Below are 19,425 nucleotides of genomic sequence, written 5' to 3' on the forward strand. Positions count from 1 at the left end.
CCCCCCCCCCACACACACACACACACACATGTGCAATTAAGAGTCATTAGCAATAACTTGTAAATAATATTGTTATTGCTTTTTAAATTCTTATTTACATTGTGTATATAGTGTCAATTACATTTACATTTACATTTACATTTATGGCATTTAGCAGACGCTCTTATCCAGAGCGACTTACAAAGTGCTTTGCTATTTACCCAAGAAAACCTTAGCTAGTTAGAATAGACTAATAATACAAACGATACCACCAAGCTTAGACATTGCTAAACACAATACAATAAGGCGACCATAGAACTATTCGTTTTTAAATTATTAACAATTATTGTTATCCCTTTCTGCTGTGACACTGAGAATATCCCCACTGTGGGACTAATAAAGGATTATCTTATCTTATTGAGTCTAGGCTTGGGCTTGGGTCTGGGAAATTAGCCACAAGAGTTTAAGAGTATATGGCTTGACCCATACAAGTGTATAGCTACCTGTCAAATCACATCTAAGCACACACACACACACACATATATATATATATATATATATATATATATATATATATACTTCAGTAAGGCAGTTTCATTACCCAAATTAAAAGACATATTCTGAAACCCTTCACACATAACTGGGCCTAGAACTTTAGCTCTTTAGTTCCTCCCCAAACAGAGGCGACCAACAATCAGTGTGTGAAATAATTGTGCAGCAGTGAACACATGTGTTTGGTTGTTCTCTTCGGTCTGTGGAAAAATCTGGCACCTCTTTCAGTGTAGTTGTTTTGTGAAAACAGGACCCATTTCTGGACCATGTTCACAAGCTTGTGCCCCCATACAGTCTGTTTACATTTTGTTAAGCTGCTGACCCAGATAGAAGTCAACAAACTGTTCAAGCTGAATATGTCCTGCAGCCTTGGTTGACGTGTGTCACTGTCATATGGCGCTCTGGTGGGCATTTCTTTAATCAGACCATCATCTCGAAACGGGTAGCAGAGCGTGTTTACACCTGAACTCGGTCTGTAACCGACTCTTTAATTAGCAGCATCGTCCGGGCCTGAAAAGGACATGAGCGACATGAGGACAACGCCCATTGACAGCCTGAGAGGTCCAGTCGAGATAAAGCTCCCGTTCACGTCCGCCTTCTCCGCCGCTGGATGTCTCGCAATCACCCGAGTGCTCTACAAAACGAGCCTGTTAGACACATTCAGAGCCATGGCTATATACGAAGACAGTGGCTCCAGTACTTTCAGCTGATACTCTGGCCGCCGCGCATAATTTGCAGATCTCATGGCCACCTCGGTTTCACCCTCTTCCGACTCTTCCCTTGTTTCTATGCTCATTTTCGGCCACCCCCCTTTCCTCCGCCTTTCCCTCAGACTGGCTTTATGTCTGGCTGTTGGCGGCGTAAACAGACATGCGCTGTCGCCATGTTATCAGCTTCTCCTCCCCCTTTCGGTCTCGTCACAGGCAGATAGCAATAGCACAGGCTACATTACAAGGAGAGAGCTGGTGGGAAAGATATCTAGCTACGGGTGCAGCTAACACTGGATTAAAACAAAGAGGACGGAGAAATGGAATAAACACGGACTCCGGTAACGTTAAGCGGTGTGGATACAGTCTGCCAGCCTGACATCGTCGATGGATTGAATGATCTTACGCTTCATATAACGTCGGATTCAAAATGCGACTTACAATCTAGCTGTTACTGTAATACCTGCACTTGTAGCCAGCGCCGTTGGATATTGAGAGCTGTGTTCAGTTTGCTACTCTCCGTATTAATTGGATAATATGACACGTTCAGTTTGATCGTATCTGACAACCTTCTGGGAACCGTCTCCGATAAATAAGTGAGTAAACCAGGGTCGGCTAGGCTGAGAGCTAGCGTTACTCAACGACGACTGTTTTTAACTTAGCTAGCTAAGCTAGCCAGCTAGCATTCTAGCGTGCAGCCCGGCCGGGGACATTGTTTAAATACCTTGAACAAAAGTGGAATTATCGACTCCTGGCTAGTTTTGGAAAGGGGCCATTAGTTTTATGTGGAAACTACTTGGGCGAGGTGAAATTCCTGCTGAAAAAGACCCTGTCAACACGGCAGTTCTTGTAAGCTGTATTTACAACTCTGCCGGAGACCACCCCCTAGAAATGCATCACCCCGACCCAGTAGGAGATTCGGCGAGTGCCCGGAAAATGGCGCAACCGGCGAGTTTTGCCCGGCGGGGTCCTAGTAACACCGCTAGTGCTTCTCCCTCTGCGTTGACCTCGTCGGGAAGTACCAGCCTTAGCAACAACCTGATGCCGGCAGACGATTACAAGCCTTCAGCGCTGATCCAGACGCTGGCCCCAGCCCCGTCCTCTCTCGGGGCTCAGCACCCTCCTCAAAGCCTCAGCATCCATTCCCAGTCCGCGCTGTTGCCCCCAAACCTGCCCGTGGCTCCTGGGGCACAGATTAAAAAGAAAAGTGGCTTTCAGATCACCAGCGTCACCCCTGCCCAGATCTCCGTCAGCACAAACAACAGCATTACTGAGGACACTGAGAGTTGTGATGACTTGGATGAGTCCCACACGGAAGACCTGTCCTCTTCTGAGATCCTGGATGTGTCCTTGTCGCGGACCAATGACACCGGAGGGCCAGAGAGGAGCTCCTCTGAAGAAACTCTGAACAACTTTCATGAGGCGGAAACACCAGGGGCTGTGTCTCCAAATCAGCCGCCTATTCTGCCCCAGCCTCACGGCACCATGGTCAATGGTGCCGTTCACCATCATCACCATGCCGCGCATCCCCACCACCTCCACCACCATCAGTTTCACCCCACGCATTCTGGAAATACTCATTCCACTTCTACGGGCTCGGCCGCTTCTCAAGCTGGCGTCCCACGTGGTGGTGTGGTGACTTCCACAGTCACAACAAACCCTGAATCTTTACCAATCATAGGCCAGAAAATGCCTTCGAATGTGGGTGGAATTCTGGAAAATGCCTCTGTTGGCACAACCAGTGTCATTGGCCAGCCCTTGGTTGCAGGTGTACCAGGAGCATCTACTGGAATTGCCACAGCGGCATCAGGTGCTACGATAAGTATTATTAAGCGCTTAACAAGCAATGTAAGTAATGTTAATATATTAAACTCCAACGTGCCTGGTTTGGGTGGCATAAGTACAAACAGTAGCAGTGTAGTTTTTTCCTCTGGCTTGAATAATACTAATAACCAAAACGTGAACCTAATGCAACAGCAGGGTCCTGTCGTAAGTAGTGTGATCACAATGACAACTGGCACCATTGCCTCTGCTGTTACTGGGTCAACAAGTGGTAGTCATGTGGGGACAGCTGACGTGACCCAGCCTTCAACTGCTATCCCTGGCTCGAACACTCAGCCTCAGCAGGCACAAATGCCTCCTCCTGCTACTACCAGCTCCCGCTTCAGAGTGGTCAAATTGGACTCTAGTTCAGAGCCGTTTAAGAAAGGCCGATGGACATGCACAGAGTTTTATGACAAAGATGCTCCAGGTTCTGGGTCCTCTGAAAATGCACCTAGCACCCGAACGGTGGAGAGCATCCGGCAGTTTGTACCTGATAACGTGTTGGGCTCAGAGAGAGATGGTGTGAGCACGAACTCTGTCAGCAGCTCAGTCAGCACTCTAAGTCACTACTCTGAGAGTGTGAGCGGTGGTGATATAGGAGGCTCCTCAGCTGTGCAGCAGATCTTTCCACAGCCACCCCCTCAAATGCCAGACTACTCCACTCCTGCTAACATCTCCAAGCCTCAGATGCAGCGCCAGGACATGGTGCATCCCCATCTGAAGGCCGGTGCGGCAACCCCGCTGCCAGCCAGCAGTCAGCAACAGCAAAATACAGTCAACATGGTAGGCTTGCAGACGACTACTGGGCATCCATCTCCAGCCATGGCCCCACAGCAGCTGACATATGCCCAAGCAGCTCAGGGCCTGTCAGGAATCACCCAGCAGCAGATGGCCTACCCGCCTGCACAACAGCCAGCGGCAGCAGCCCAGGTAGCCCCAGCACACGTCAACCCTTTAAGCCAAGGGGGCAGCGTGCCACCTGACTTCACTCAGCAGCCTCAGCAGATCATCCAGGCTGCAGCTCCGGGATCAGCACAAGCCCTTCCCCACCTGTCCAGCTCCATCCCCTCTGTCGCTGTGGCAAGCAATGGTCAGATGATGCCGGCTTCACAGCCACCTGTGGGCAGCGTGCCCTCTGCTGTTGCTCAGTCACTTTCTCAAGGGCTGATGCAACCACAGCAGACACCCTCACCCCAGATGGTCCAGGCGCCCACTGGTGGGGTCATGCCACAACTAGTGCAGTCTACAGGGCCTGGTGTTATCCAGCAGCCCCAAGGGCCGCAGCTTTCCTCTCAGCTCTCCATGGAGCAACAGGCGCTTGGGACGCAGTTTGTCCCTGCAGTTACATCAAGCCTGCCTGCATCAAATGTGCCTCCCAATCCTCAGAGTGATCTTCAGTCCAGCTTGGTCCAGAATGGCGCTAAGGACCCCAGCGCCCAGCCAGTTGTCAGTGCCCTATATGCCACCCTGCCCTCATTGATGGCCACACAGCTGGAGGATGCCCAACGCCTTCTCTTTCAGCACCAGTCTGTGCTTGCACTTCCCAAGCTAGCAGCTGGTGACTGTGCCTCCCAAACTGGCACCTCCTTAGGTCCTGAGGAGAGTGGTGGAGTCAATGCCTTAACTGCCTCAGCCAGTCTGCTGAAGAACTTGCCTGTAGATGGAGAGGAAGATAGGTGAGTGTCAAAATATTATGAAATATTTAATAATAGCTGCTCTGAATATGTTTTGAGTGTGCTGCCTTTTCTTTAGTAGAGATTTGAGGAGTGATTTTAAATTCTTGTTGGAAAATCTATAGGTGTTCACTTAGTAGGTATAATGTCTCATTAATAAGGAAAGAGAGGGCCCCCCTGCATAGGCTGCTGGTCACCCAGTTCTTCGCCACTGGCTTCAGTTGTTCCAGTGTTTTGACATGCAGATTTCCATTGCTTCTCATTCACACACTGATGTAAGATTTAGGCTTAAGCCAATGAAGCTGAAGTGTGGTGTTGAGCTACTGGTTGGAAAAAGTATTACTTTGAAGGATATATGTAATGTTAATGTAATGTTACTATAAAAACTGCTATTAAACAGCAATGTTCTGATTACCTGTCCCATAAAATAGTAGTTTGCCTCAACCAAACTCTAGAAACTCTAGAAAATCTAGAACAGCACTGCAGTCATGATGTATCAAGGCCTCCTTTTTCCTCCTTACTGAAAAACATTTAAGAGCAGTATTAAGGCTCTTAATGAATAGATGTTGTCATACTAGAGACAGTGTGTGTAATGGAATGAGTGGGAATAACTGTTTGGAAAATAAGGTCATGGTTATATAGATGTACATACACACTATTCCAATTCAGAGGCATGTAGACTTGCATTACCATCAATGACAGCACAGAGTATACTATACATATGACTCCTGTGTGCCTGACAGAGCTTGCTAACAGATGTTTCTGAGATGATGAACTGCTCCGTCACCAGACACTCCTTAATGAAACTGGCAATTCTTTTAGAGCGTACACATTAGGAGAGGCAAATTATCAAAGTTTTTAGGTATTCTAGGTTCAACCAGACTTAAGTTAAGCAAAATGACCATTTTTGGTCATTTCTTTTAATTCTGAAAGTCCCCAATTTAATACATTATGTTGTGTAATTACTTTAAATACTGGTATCTTCAGTTGTTTCTCGTTGTGAACAGTGTTATTCATTAAACGACAGCAACAGCAAATCATGAGGGTGTGTTTGTGTGTGTGTGTGGTCATACAGCTTGGCAGATCATAAGAGTGGTCACACGTAGGGTGGAGTGCTTTGTGACTGTGTCACTTATTGATATTCTGTTGCTCACACACTCTCTGTATTGCTTAATTAAAGTTGATACCTCATCGAGGTTCATCAGGCATCAAAAATGATTTCCTTTTTTAGGGTGGATGTCTCACCTCAACAGATGTGAATCATTTTTAAGGCATTAGTGTGTGGATAATGTGGAAGTGAATAATCGTGTTGCAGAGGGACAGCCTATATGGATGATGAGTAAGGAGCCTAGAAATGACACATGTAGAGAGAGGTGAGACCTCATTTAACTCAGAGCCACAAGTTTATTATCTTGTGGTTACAAATATTGTGGTGTTTTCCAAACCCTGCTGTCATTTTTGCAGGCTTACAGGAATAAGCATATTAGGCCAATTTGAGATTTACGTTTGTGAGGCATCATTGGAAGACTGTTCAAGAAATGACCCCTGTCCCAGCACTGCTCACTGTCTGAGTGCCAAAACGCATCTCTCTATTAAAATGCAGGACCAGATCACAAAAAGCTGTAGTAAGAGAGAGATACGTGGCTTCAAATTTGCAATGAGAAAGGCAGTCAGTCTAAGGCAGGGGTCCCTATTCCACAGACTTTGGATACAAACCTAAAACCACCCTTCCTCATCCAACTAATTACTTGCTAGTCTTCAGACGTCCTTTGTTGGCTGAAAGGGCTGTGTTAGATTTAGGTTAGAGTTGAAGGCTGCAGTATGGTAGATCCCCAGGACAGTGGTTGGAGACTGCTGGTTCTTTTGATATTTTAGCTAAAAATGGTGAGTTTGAGGTAGAGCTAGGAAATATGACAGTATTTTGCTAATATGCTTTTATGAGTGTATCGTGAATGTGAACAGTGCTTATAGAGCACTGATTAACTACACTTTCTCAATATGGGAGAGTATTTGGATAGCTTTTTTTTTTTTTTTCATTTTACGATGTTGGTGCATTTTGTCTACATGAGGAAATACTGCAATAAATATCACATGTCATAAAAAATGTCAATGTACCAAATGTGATATAATCATTCAGTTATGTTGGAAGTATTATTCATTAAATCTATAGCATCGAGTGGAAATGGCATAGAGTTTCTCATCTGTTGTGCATCACGTAGCCTTTAGACAACTGCAGTGGTCCTTAGTAATCCACTAGCAGCCAGTGCAGAACCAGAGGATGGGTTAGACATCCCATCCCAGGACAGAGTTTAGACATCCCATGCTTCTTAAATATGAGTGTTTAATGTTGGAAAGACACAAAGCTTTTAAAAATTTACTTTACTTTGATTAACTGTGGCTGTACCGGAAATTATGTTGACCCTGGTTAATGTCAAGTTGTGTTTGTGTGCCTATTGAGTTGCTGAGAACACCAGCATTGGCTAAGACTGCAGTATGTTCTGCATGTCTATAGTTTCAGTCCAGACTGCCCGTGCTTTTATTGATGTGTAGACACCAGCAAATCTTTAGTAATGATAATTGGTAATCGATTTAGGTACCCTTTATTCTTTTTCTTTGCTTCAAGTTGTTCATTTTTATGATGGTCAGATCCTATTAGGTCAGCAGTGTGGCTTGATGCCACTGACCTAAGATGAGGTCAGTATTTTCTCTGACTTCATTCACCAGTCAGCTGTATTGTTGTTTAGTGTTTTTAGCATCTGTTAAGTTGTTTAGCTTCAAACATTTTGCGTTTTGCCCAAATCCCCATCAATACCACTTCATCTGACTCTGCACAAATGATATTAGTGTGTTTGTAATGTTCTTAGGTCATGGTGTCGAGTGGCGTACCCGTTTAGGAAGATGATTATCTCATGTTTGCTTTTTTGAATGTAATCTGCTCTTGGCAGTGATAGAAGCTGCACACAAGAGTCTCAATGAATCGCTCTTTGTGTGGAGATCAAGTAGATTATCTCCCCAATTAATGGGCCCTGTGGAATGGGAGAGGAGAGGAAATGCTTTCAGTCCGCCAGTCCAAGCCAGAACAGATAACAAGGTGGATGGCCTATCTAGCGTACAACAGGCTGTGCTTTTACAGTGACAGTCGGGCGTTGCTCTCTCTTGCTCTGGGGCCTCCAACAAGTTAATGTCCCCCAACTGTCGAGAATTACTTTCCGATGCTGTTGGGGTTTCCATGAGAGAATAGGAGTTGTCGTCAGAGTACGTTAGACCACCAGAAGTGCTTTCCATCATCTGTAATCCGTGTTCATGATGATCCTTTGAAGTGTGTTTCGCCAAAGAAAGCCCTTTGTGCAAGCGGCCCTGGAGTCTTTCTCCTATGCGATGATGTCACCAGGATCAGCATATCCTCAAAAGGCAACAAATGAGACTTCATTGAGGACTAAAAGATAATGAGGTCAGAAACGGATCAGCTTAACTTTTTTTCACCACATGAATTGATAATGTTGTCTCTGTTTGAACTGTGTCTCCTTTGAGCAAACAGGGATTTATTATTTAGGCCCACAGTGAAGAACCATCATGGGTTACTCTGCCTTTTTAAACTGGTAGCATTTTGTTCTGAACCCTTAAAACAACATCAGAGTGTTACAGAACATCAGAGGCTTGGTGAACCACTAACTTGTATCACAAACAGCTGCTCCATCATTCATTTTTTAAGCAACTTATAAATGCTTCTCTGAGGTTCTGGGTTCTTTAACAGCTTTGTGTAATGTTTTTTTTTTGCTAGTCAGTTTTAAGAGTGGTGGCCTTGCCTTGCTTCCAGTCGTGGTGATCATTCTCAGGAATGTTATCAATTATCGTAAATTTTCTGGAAGTGTTGTTTCTTGTTTATCATGTATCTCTTTTTTTTGTTTTTTACAATAGAAGGTTCTGCTTTGCAGCTTGCTTGTTTTGTTCTTTGAGCTAGTCAGCTGCATTAGACAAAGGTTTTTGATTGTGTTTGTTTCTATGATATTTACCTTTTGAAAATGCTAGTCTTTATTTCTTCAATGCAGCTAGGGCTTTGTTTGTGTAAATGAAGGGTCTTTATGAAGCACATGCACGCACATGTAAACAGCATTGCATTATTGTGAAGCATTGTGCTTGCACACATGGCAAACTGGAGAGTGCCAGGCAGCAGCAACACATTACCCATAAACTATGTTACTTGCACGGGTATTCATCTGGCCTATTTAGACAACCTCATTCAAATGCTGTTTGAACAGCAGTATGGGTCGTCGAGACAATAGTTGCATTGCTTATTCTCCACTGAGGCCAGGCATTGTTGCCAAAGGTTAATTGAATCACTCCTCTGTTTAATTGTCAATTAAATCTCTGCTTTGATCTGCACAATACAGATGTTGTTGTGCCTGTTTTTGTTTTTTTTCTTGTGGTCATTGGTTGTCCAATGTTTGTCCAGCAGCGGAAAGTGATTAGCAGTGTGTGTTAGGATACCAATGGGAACAGCCATTGTTTATTTCTTCTTTTTTTTTATTACATTTTTAACTACATAAAGATGTAGATTGCCTGCCTGTTTATGTTGGATGGGAGTAATTTTACATGGGAAGGAGGGGTAATGTAATTAGTACTGGTGTATCTGTGATTTTAGTCCTGTCAGAATCTGCCATGTTGGATTCTGTTTTTTATTTATTTATTTATCTATTTATTTATTTATTTATTTATTTTTATTTTTTATTTTTTTTCTTCCCTGGAATTGGTGCCCCGGCAAAAAACTACCCCAGGTTATGTTAAAAATAACCCCATATGAATTGGCGTATTGGTAATTATACGATTCATATGCTGTGGAAAGTTGTTTTGGTGGTATGTTTTTTAGTTGTTGTTGTTGTTTTGTTTTGTTTTGTTTTTTGGCAGTTTTCTCAAGTATGTAGGCATTTAAGCAGACATGTAGTTGTGTCATGTATGTGAGACAAAACCTGCAAAGTTCGACCTGCTTGATTTGTGCCATACAAGTCTTGGCAAATGTGGAAAAACCTTGACTGTCGTTAATCTTGAAGTTTTTCCAGTGGACTTCTGAGCAGAGCCTCATGCAGCGTTAGAATTTAGTCTCCTATATAAAAACATACCAAACTGTCACATGAATCTTTTTCTTGGTGTGACCAAGAAAATTGAGGAGCCACTCCCGTCTCTGTCATTTTACTGAGAGATTTTTTTTATCCCGTGCAAATCAGTCATTAAGATTACAGACATTCAATGGTAAAATTACATTACTCCACCTCACCGTGTGAAACTAATCCCGTCCAAATAGAGCTTATATTCAAAACAGCCCAGCCTAATATGATTTCCTCTTGCAGTGTTGGCAGAGTCATGTAAATAGCTTTTGTTTCACTCATCAGTTCAAATTACCACAACCACAGGCTGGATGCTGGATTTAGCAAAGTTGTTGTGTAGTTTTGTGTGACTCTGTGAGCACAGCAAGAAAGACTCTGGTGTCACAAAGAGAAGAATTCTTCTTCACAAGGAAGAGGATGCTGTAAACCACGAGACAGACATCAAACATCACAGCTGCCCTCTCAAATGTTTGTGGGTATTTGTTGGAGAATGTTGCCATTTTTAGCCAGCGATACCTTTTTCTGGTCAGTTTAAGAGTGTGCATCAATTCGAGGTAGCTGTGGGGGAGTTCGAATTATCAAAGCTGCACATCAGCTGTAGCTGTCTTTAAGCTTTTGCTCTTAGCCTTCCTTCGACTAATCTGCATGTGAGTCAGCAGAGTTGGAATGCTGTCTTTTGCTGTGGTTTTAGACGGCACAGGAAATTTTTGGCTCAAGTGTGTAACCTTGAGCATGTGCCCATGTGCTGCTCGTGCTCTGTTAAACATGCACAATGAGATTTCCCCTCCTTGTGGCATCAGGCTGAGCGGTGTGAAATGAGGTCAGTGTGGACACAATGGTGGCTGCTGCACAAAAGGATGCCTCCAACCCGGTAGGGTTTTATATGACTCTTTTTTTTTTTTTTTTTTTTTTTTTTTTTTTGGCCTTTTCTCAAAGAAAATGGTAAAGTATTGAGTTAAGACATTAAGTGCTTCATTTTCCAATGTAAGCAACTCCGTCTTTTAATGATTGAATCAACAGCTACACTGAGTTTAACATTCTGTGCAACAGGTTTTGGTCTACTTGTCCATGTGTGTCTTTCATGTTTAGGGAACACCTTCATTTTGAAAACTGGTTTGTAGAACAAAGGCTTTGTCTTTGTCCCCACCTTTCTACCTCTTAAGAGATTCCTCCACCTGCAACGTATTAGGGCCTGCCATCCCTGCTTCCTCCAACACCATGTGTGCTACAGATTATCTGCCAGCCAAGTTTTGATCCCTTACAACTAGCAAGCCAACAGCTCTGGCCTTTAGGTGGTATACAAATGAGATAAATTGAGAGAAATTGCCCTAGGCCAGTCACTCAAAGGTATCTGGGCCCCCAGCATTGTAGAGTAGTGCAACTGTGTTTTGGGATGAGTTGGTGTGCCGACTGTGTTCAGAACTAGTCATCGAACATCAGTATCTGACCCTCACTAATGCTCTTATGGCTGACTGCCATCAAATCCTTTCAGCAGTGCTTCAACACCTCTGTCAATAATAACAGTCGGGTGATCTGGTGGTCTATGAACGTTTTGGACCTTCAGTCTAGGTTTAATTTAGTTGAATGTGTTTTGTGAAATGTAGTAATTTAGAATAGTTTGCACAGATTAGAAAGGTTGTGTTGGTCTTTCTGTCCTTCCCCTTAGATAAAGTTATGCATTTGGTTAGCTTATTTGATACAGGCTCACAGGATGGTAAGGTATGCTCTGGCTGCCTGCTCATGTGGGGCTTTAGAGTTGTTCTCCCCTTCATTTTGTCCAAAATAATCCCCCCCTCTCTGTGTGAGGAGGCTGAATGAGAACTGGGCCCTGTATTTAGCATCCAGCGTGCCACTGTGAGAGCCATTAGCACTGAGTCATTGTTTCAGCAGCACTGCCAGTGTCGCCTGGCTGCCAGCCATCTCGCTGCCCCTCCGTTCCTGCCCCACATGCTAGCCAGCCCTGTCTTTTATGCCAGTCTGCCCGCTTGTCTGAGCCGCTACCAAGCTGCTACACCGCCAACCTAAAACCCCATACTCCAGTCATTCCAGAGCCAGCATGGGTCTCACCCTGCTTCTCCACAAGCTTATCACATTTTGGGTGAAGGAGTGTTTCATGGTGGTTCTAATACCTAGTCATGTGCCTTGGATGGGATTTGATGTATTGAATGTGGAAGTGATTGATAAATTGTTTGTGATTTAGCTGTAGGCTGCCAGTTCGGGCTTGAGAAGCCCAGAACAGTCTTTATTGCATGGTGAAAAGTGTTTGTTCTCTCCGAGCCAAAATGAAGACGTTTTCTGCAACAATATTTTTTTGGGCTCAGGCTGTGGTTATGTTTAAGGAAACTAACCAAGGAGCAGCACTGCTAAGAGGACTTTCTGGGATTAGCTTCACTTTAGAGCTTGTTCCCTCCATGCATGTCCTCTATCTTAGGTTCACACAGAATGGAAAACTACTTATGAAGGCCTGAATGTTTATGTTTATCTGCACGAACAGTGCCGGAGGTCTCAGTCAGCGCTGGAGTTTGGAAGCAGTGGCCGTGCTTCTGTCTGGGTCGCTGGCCGACGGCTAGTGTTCCCAAATGACCCCATCTCCTTACAGCGCTCTCCCACTGGTCTTCTGACCATCTGTTCAAGGGCTCGTCTCGCAATGGGAGTGGTCCATGCATACCCAAGATCAGATCTTTTGTCCCTCTCTGTATTTTGTCCGCAACATAGATGATGATCTTCATATGGTGTTATGCTGAAGTTGGTGTACTACTGTAGTCAGGTCTAAGGATGTGCACAGGTACTCAAGTACTCTGTTGACTGTTTGTGACTGGCAAGCAGAGATGGTGCACTTTGAAACTACTCTAGCTGTAAATTACTCTGAAACACTGAAACTGTATTTATCTGACAAACTAACACGTTGGCAGTCCTCATCAGCATCCAACACTGTACTTGTTCGTAGTGTTAGCTCATTAGCTTCTATGCAGGCATACATGAGGCATGAAAGCCTACTGACTTCCGTTGGCTATTTATGCTGCTAAATGTTTTTGGCTCTTAACACACCAGTACTCGAACTTTAAAAGTAAGCCTACAGCCCTGCAGCGCACCGATTGTGTGCTGCTTAAATACAACTGTTAAGGCCGTCGCCCACCGGACACGCCCACAAATTCAAAACCGTTATTTTTAATTGAGGTATCATGTGCATTGAAGACAAGGACCCCTTAAACTGCTGAATTCTTCAGCGTGCTTTTTTTTTTTTTTTTTCCTTCTTCTTCATTTTTACATTAAATTTAAACCAAAATGACAACACAAAATGGAAAATATATGCACTGTAACATTATATTTACACAACTTTTCACTTTGAGTAGACTGGCTTTCTACAGCTGATTGATGTGCTTTGCAGGCAAAGGATGAAGTGGGGAAATACTCACTATGTGCCACTAGTCACCGCTTTTTTTTTTAAATATAACTACAAACCATCTTGAACTTTGTCAGTTTGTTTTTTTAATTTTCCTCCATTAAGTATCCACTCAGTTGCATGTTCTATTTTAGTTGTTTTATACTAAACATTAGTCAAAACATTTTGTTTTTCTTTGTTGTGATATTAGGCCTTCACAACATATCGTTTCAGCATTGTCGGTGCTGTGTTTGCATGCACAATAGTCACATTGCAGGACGTCACATGGCAAATGAAAGCAAACACTCAAATCTTGGATACCTGGAGTGTATTATTAATATCGTGGCATATTGGATCATTGACTTCTAGTGAAATTGAGTGAAAATTCTGATCTGATTTATTTTAGGTGGACCTTTGCAGTCTTGCGTGTCTCTGCTAATAGCTTCCCTTCATTTCGTTGCGGGCCCTCTAAACATTGAACTTCACTGAGGTTTCTGCCTAAGCTTGTTTGAGTCTGCAGTGCCTGGAGCTCCTTCACTGAGCTGGGTTTAGTTTTCTGCAAATCATAGCCTTGTCCCTTCAGGCCTTTTGCACATATACACACATATACACACACACACACACACACACACACACACACACACACACACACACACACTCTATAAGACCTGTTCTCCCGCTCTTTGGAGGACCAGGATGGAATACACCTTTCTAACATTCAGCTCTTCACATAAAGCTCTTCAGTATTATTAAAGCTTTACACATTGCCTCAGTCACTGACAGGTACCATTTACCGTCTAGTCTCAGCAGTTACCATCCCTGTTGGCGCAGCTCCAGACATCTCCCCCATGCTCCACCCCCACCCCCACCTTGACATGGTGGAAACCCTATAATTATTTTATTTGTTTATGTGGGAGCTGAGATTGTTTCCAAGGCTTCTGTGAGAATGTGGCTATTATGCAGGTGGTTGTCTGACAGGTGCTGTGAGTTATTGTTTAAACTACACTGAGCCAAGTCCCCATTCCTGATAGATGATTCACCTAAGCCAAACTTTGCTAACATCAGCAGGCTGCAGTTGTTTAGATTGTTGTAGCCATTCAGGCTTATTCAGAAGATTAATATCAGTAAGGGGGGATTTTCTGTTATCCTTTTATAGTATAGTTATTTGGGTACTATTTATTTATTTATTTTTGACATTTAATATTTTGTCAGTCAGTCCATTCTTATATCATTGCATTGTTGACTGCATAGGTTAATAAATAAAAACATATTGAGTCAAGAGGCTAATCGATACACGTTTGGATGTTGGCTATTTAAACCTGTGATGATTCATGTGAAACAAAAGGTTGGGGCTGGTGAGTAGGACTCCTCCTCTGCTCAGCCTTTGTCAGTGGGTGAATTCTATCTGGTATGGTTTACAAAGGCTGAATCATAGCCGTGAGTTAAAGGGAACACTCAGGACATGATGGATATACTGCAGTTTGCCTAACCCTGTCATTTGGTATAAATATCTCAGTTTTTTTATGCTTGTGCTATAAAATCACATTTCATATTTTTGCAGTTTGCTGTTTGAGAAATTAATCTAGAAGTTTTTAAGTTGTGTTAAAATGTCATGATTTTCTTGAAAAGCTCTAAAACTGCTTGAAAAGTTGGCATTTTGGAGATAAACAGTTTTTGCTTTGGTATGACACCTGACCATCTGGGTGATTACACAAGACTTCTGAAAGTGTCCTGTGGTATCTGGCACCAAGATGTTAGCAGCAGATCCTTGAAGTCCTGGAAGTCGTGAGGTGGGGCCTTCATGGATTGCCATGAGCCTTTCACCAGTTCACTGATTGTCTTTTCTTCGACCACTTTTGGTTGGCCACTGACCGCTGCATGCCAGATAAAACTCACAAGACCTGCCTAATGACCTGATATTTTGGAGAGGCTCTGATCCAGTTGTCTAGCCATCACGATTTGACCCTTGTCAAAGTGGCTCAGGTTCCCCTTTTTCCCCTGCCTTTAACACTCAGTCTGCTGTTTAACACTGACTGTTCCATCAGGTGTGTGTCTGTGTCTCTGTGTGTGTGTGTGTGTGTGTGTGTATATATATATATATATATATATATATATATATATATATATATATATATATATATATATATATATATAATTACTCAGCCATGTGTTATCGTGAAATAGCAGCTTGGCTGTGATGAAGCAGACACGAGCTGTAGGGGAGGATGTGTGTGTCTGTGTGTGTCTGTGTGTATGATACAAACTGTACTTTGTTTTCCTCCAGACGTTTAACAGACGTTTATTAATTTTTATGTATCACGTACCATATTATTGATTTCCACATGTCCAAATACATAAGCTGCTCTTTGTAAAGTATAAAGTAAGCAGCAGGCATAGATCCTGTGACATTCATGCAGTATTGATGGAGAACTTTCCTCTGAGCCCTCACAGACTGCTCATTCACTGTGGGGCCAGGTAATATGAGACACACACACACACACACACACACACACAGTGAGTGCTGTGGTGTGCTCGCATTGTCCTCACTTCATTCATGTGTGGATGTCAGCAGTAGCCCACTCTCAGTCACAGTAGTGTGAACTGCCAGTACTGCTAATAACACTTAGCCTATATTCTGTAATTAGTTTTTTGTGACCAGTGCAAACTAAAGACCAAACTAAAGACTTGATAGCATATTATAGACAACCAAGTCAACTTAGTATGCAAATACTAATGTTTTATTTTACATTGTGAATGATGTTTTTCCTGTCATGTAATGGTGTAGTAGCATCTTAACTTAGACTTATGTTTTAAGTCCTATAGGTTCGCTGTGATTGGACTTCTGCATTTGGCAGATTTGTGCATATAAAAACTTAACTTAACACAGAGACTGATTATTCATTGTATGTTTTAATAGAAGTGACCACAGAGACAAGAGACTTCTCATGGGATGGCTTGTGTACCTTGGAAATGATCCCATTCCCCATTAGGTCGTGTTGACGACCACTACTTGGGAAATATTGTAGATTCCATCCAACGTCCATGCAAGGCGTAATCCCTGACCTCTGTGTCCTGAAATATGGGTGTGCACACGGGTATGCATGTCCTCACATGCCTGATAAAATGATGATCATGTTCTGATAATAGAAGCACAGTCGAGTCACCCCACTTGACTATCCTGTCCTGATTGTAGAGGCACAGAGGCTGCTGGAGGGAGGCAGTCATCTATTACATAAGCGTGTCAGTGAGCTGTTAGTATAACAGTCTGGTTCTCTGAGGACATGCACTGGTCAGGACAGAAATGAGAAATGTTGTTCTTGGTCAGCTTAAGGTTGATTGCACTATAGCGGTCACTCTGCCCGTAGTGATCAGCATCGGATTTGAATCAGGTGTGAAATTGTGTGTGGTTGTTTTTTAGTCCGTTTGCCAGCCTGGCATATAGTGCTATCATCAATGAGTGGTGCCTTAAAAAGCTGATTTTGGTTTCTTTAAGGACATTTTTAGAAAATGTATGTATCTGAAGAACTGAAAAAGGCTCATAACCAATTTAAAGGTTCTCTCTGGAACCATAAGTGTTTCTTCAATGGCGTCACTCAGAAAACCTTTGTAGCATTTATTTATTTATTTATTTATTTTATTGTGAAAGTGAAGCATTTATTTATATTACTTACTTTTTAAGTGAAACTATAAGCATTTCTTCCAAAAAAAATGATCTCAGTGTTCTGATTGGTTACAGACTGGATTTAAACAAATGCCAAACTTTCATCTGTTAAAGGAAATGTAGCTTCACTGTAGCATCATGACTCAGGCACTCCAGCATTGCTCAATGGATGCTTGTGTGGCAGGCAGCATAGTTTTCACATGACAAAATATGACTCATCCTCTTCCCTACTGAAACCATGAGACAGGCTTTGGCAAAGTACTGCTAGATTGCCCTCAGAGCAAGATCACACCCTTGGTAGCACCTCCTCAAACACTTCAAACCATGCTGATTTTTTTTTATTGTTATCTTTCAGTGTAAGAGCTTATGCTAACAGCTGAATTGTAACTTGACTATTTGTTCAGCCAGGACAGGGGGCAAAGTTTCACCCATCAATGTGTGATGGATTGTTGCTTATCACAGCTCAGAAACTGCTGAATAGTGTCTGCACGTGACTCAGTCCGGCCTAGTTGTTTTGGGACCTGATGTCTCAGGTTGCATTAAGTTCTGTCCTCCAAAGCTTTTAAACCCCTACCTACGGTCTCCTTGGTTTTGATTGGGTAATTAGCTGTACTGACATTTTGTCTTTTTGTAAAGAAGAGTATTGATTGGGAATGCCCGAGCTGTCAAAAGATGCAGATGGAGCAGTGCAGAGTTGAGTCATCTGGCATCTAGGACACATTTGTACTCTTTATTTGACGCCATCCAGTGGTCTGAGTGTGGAACTACTTCATAATCTTCCTAAAAGGTTTTGATTGTCTCTGCCGCCATCTAGAGGCCATTTACAACTCAAACACACATAACTAAAATTTAATGTTCATCAACATGGAGAATGTGAAACTGTTCATATTTCTGCTAAGGCAGTAGAAAAGGTCAGTTGTTTTCAATATATAATGTGCCAATATATAATATACAGCTCTGGAAAAAGAAATATGCTTACATTTACATCTCTACGTGTATGGCAGCCACTTTATTCCAGGCATTTCATCAAACAAAGCTGAGTTACCTGGGTTTGCAGACTATGAATGGCACCCAACAGCAATGTGAAAGACTAGTGGAGAGCCTGCCAAGACATGGAAGCTGTGATTGGCAGTCAAGGTTATTTCACCATGGTGATTTTTGAATGATCTCAAAGTTAAAATATTAGTACTGTGTTATTTAAATTTCAATAATAACTTCTTTGCATTATAATTATTATAAAAATTTATTTGCATTTTTTTTGCAGAAATGTTGTCATGCTCTAAATAACATTTTTATTTGGAATTTAGGGGAAATGTTTTCCATGGTTTATGAAATACAATGCAAGTGTTAATTTTCCAAAACAACTGATAATGTAGGGTGGTCTTTTTTTCCCCTCCCCGGAGCTGTATATATTATTTATTATACTTGTACATCTGTTAGTTTCTCAGAGATTTATTCTTTAATATTTGCCTGGAAATGGGATCTGCAGGAAAAAAAGATGCAGATAAACACTGTCTGGCGTGACTTGTTTGAAGCTGGGGAAAGGTTTTTGTGCATTGGAACAACTTTGCTATTTATTGACTATCAAAAAAAGAATAGTCCCCTTACCTACGCGACATGGACCAAGGTATTGATACATTTTACACCTACAGAAGCTTTAAAGACATCCTATTCTAAATCCACTGTCATGGATATGGAATTAAGAAGTGTAGGTGTCTCAATACTTTTGTCCATATATTGTGTATTTAAATATTATTCATGTCCGAAGTGTACTATCAAATTTATAATTGACAACCTTATAAACAAAACAAATGGGTCACAATAAGCAAACTACAATGCTACATACTACTACAGATCACAGACACTCTTAGGGACATTTGTGCATCTGTATGAGCACTGTGTGATATGCAGTTGGCCTAAGAGAGACGACATCCATTGTGTTCTTCTAATGTGCATCATGAATATCAGTGATGTCTTACTTGCATCATCTGACAGACTGAAAATCTGAAAATGTGTGTCTGACAAGGAAATGCAAATTACTGAATTATCTCCATAAATAGACAGTGTTTTAGTCATGCTCTGAATTGATATGCTGCGTCATGTTTGCATTGATACTTTATTAAAGTAGTTGGATGTTGACCAGTCTTTATGATGGATCAGATTGTTGGGTGCTATATAGGACCAAAGGTTCTTTTAAAGAGGGTTTTTTTGTTTTTGTTTTTCCCTTGGACAAGAATGCTGTAACTAGATAAATAGCATGTAATAATTAAATGATATTTAACCGTTAAAATCACTTTTTGTTGTCATGGTTGTTTATCAAAGAACCCGTACCAAAGAATCACTTCAATTTTTCTTTCTTTTTTTTTTTTTTTAATAAAAGGGTGTACTACAAAATGTGCAAGTCCTGTTGTCTTACACTGTATCGGCCATCATCTTAATTTCACAAATTACAATTGAGTCTAGCGTTGGGCGGAATGACCGTTTTACTGTATACCGTGAGGACGTTTCAGTGTCCGTGTATTTCTATATATTAGCTTTATATACT

General features: G+C 42.2%; 1 protein-coding gene across 1 annotated transcript in view; it reads left to right on the forward strand.

The window, feature by feature from the left end:
* Positions 1–1,442: 1,442 nt before the first annotated feature.
* Positions 1,443–19,425, forward strand: part of tsc22d1 (TSC22 domain family, member 1) — a 37,695-nt gene continuing 19,712 nt past the window's right edge. Inside the window, exon 1 of the mRNA XM_072685936.1 lies at positions 1,443–4,738. Coding sequence (XP_072542037.1) covers positions 2,022–4,738 — 2,717 coding nt within the window. The 5' untranslated portion in view covers positions 1,443–2,021. The remainder of the gene's footprint in view (positions 4,739–19,425) is intronic.

The sequence above is a fragment of the Salminus brasiliensis genome, chromosome 8 (genome assembly GCF_030463535.1).
Source record: "Salminus brasiliensis chromosome 8, fSalBra1.hap2, whole genome shotgun sequence".
NCBI classification, from domain to species: Eukaryota; Metazoa; Chordata; class Actinopteri; order Characiformes; family Bryconidae; genus Salminus; species Salminus brasiliensis.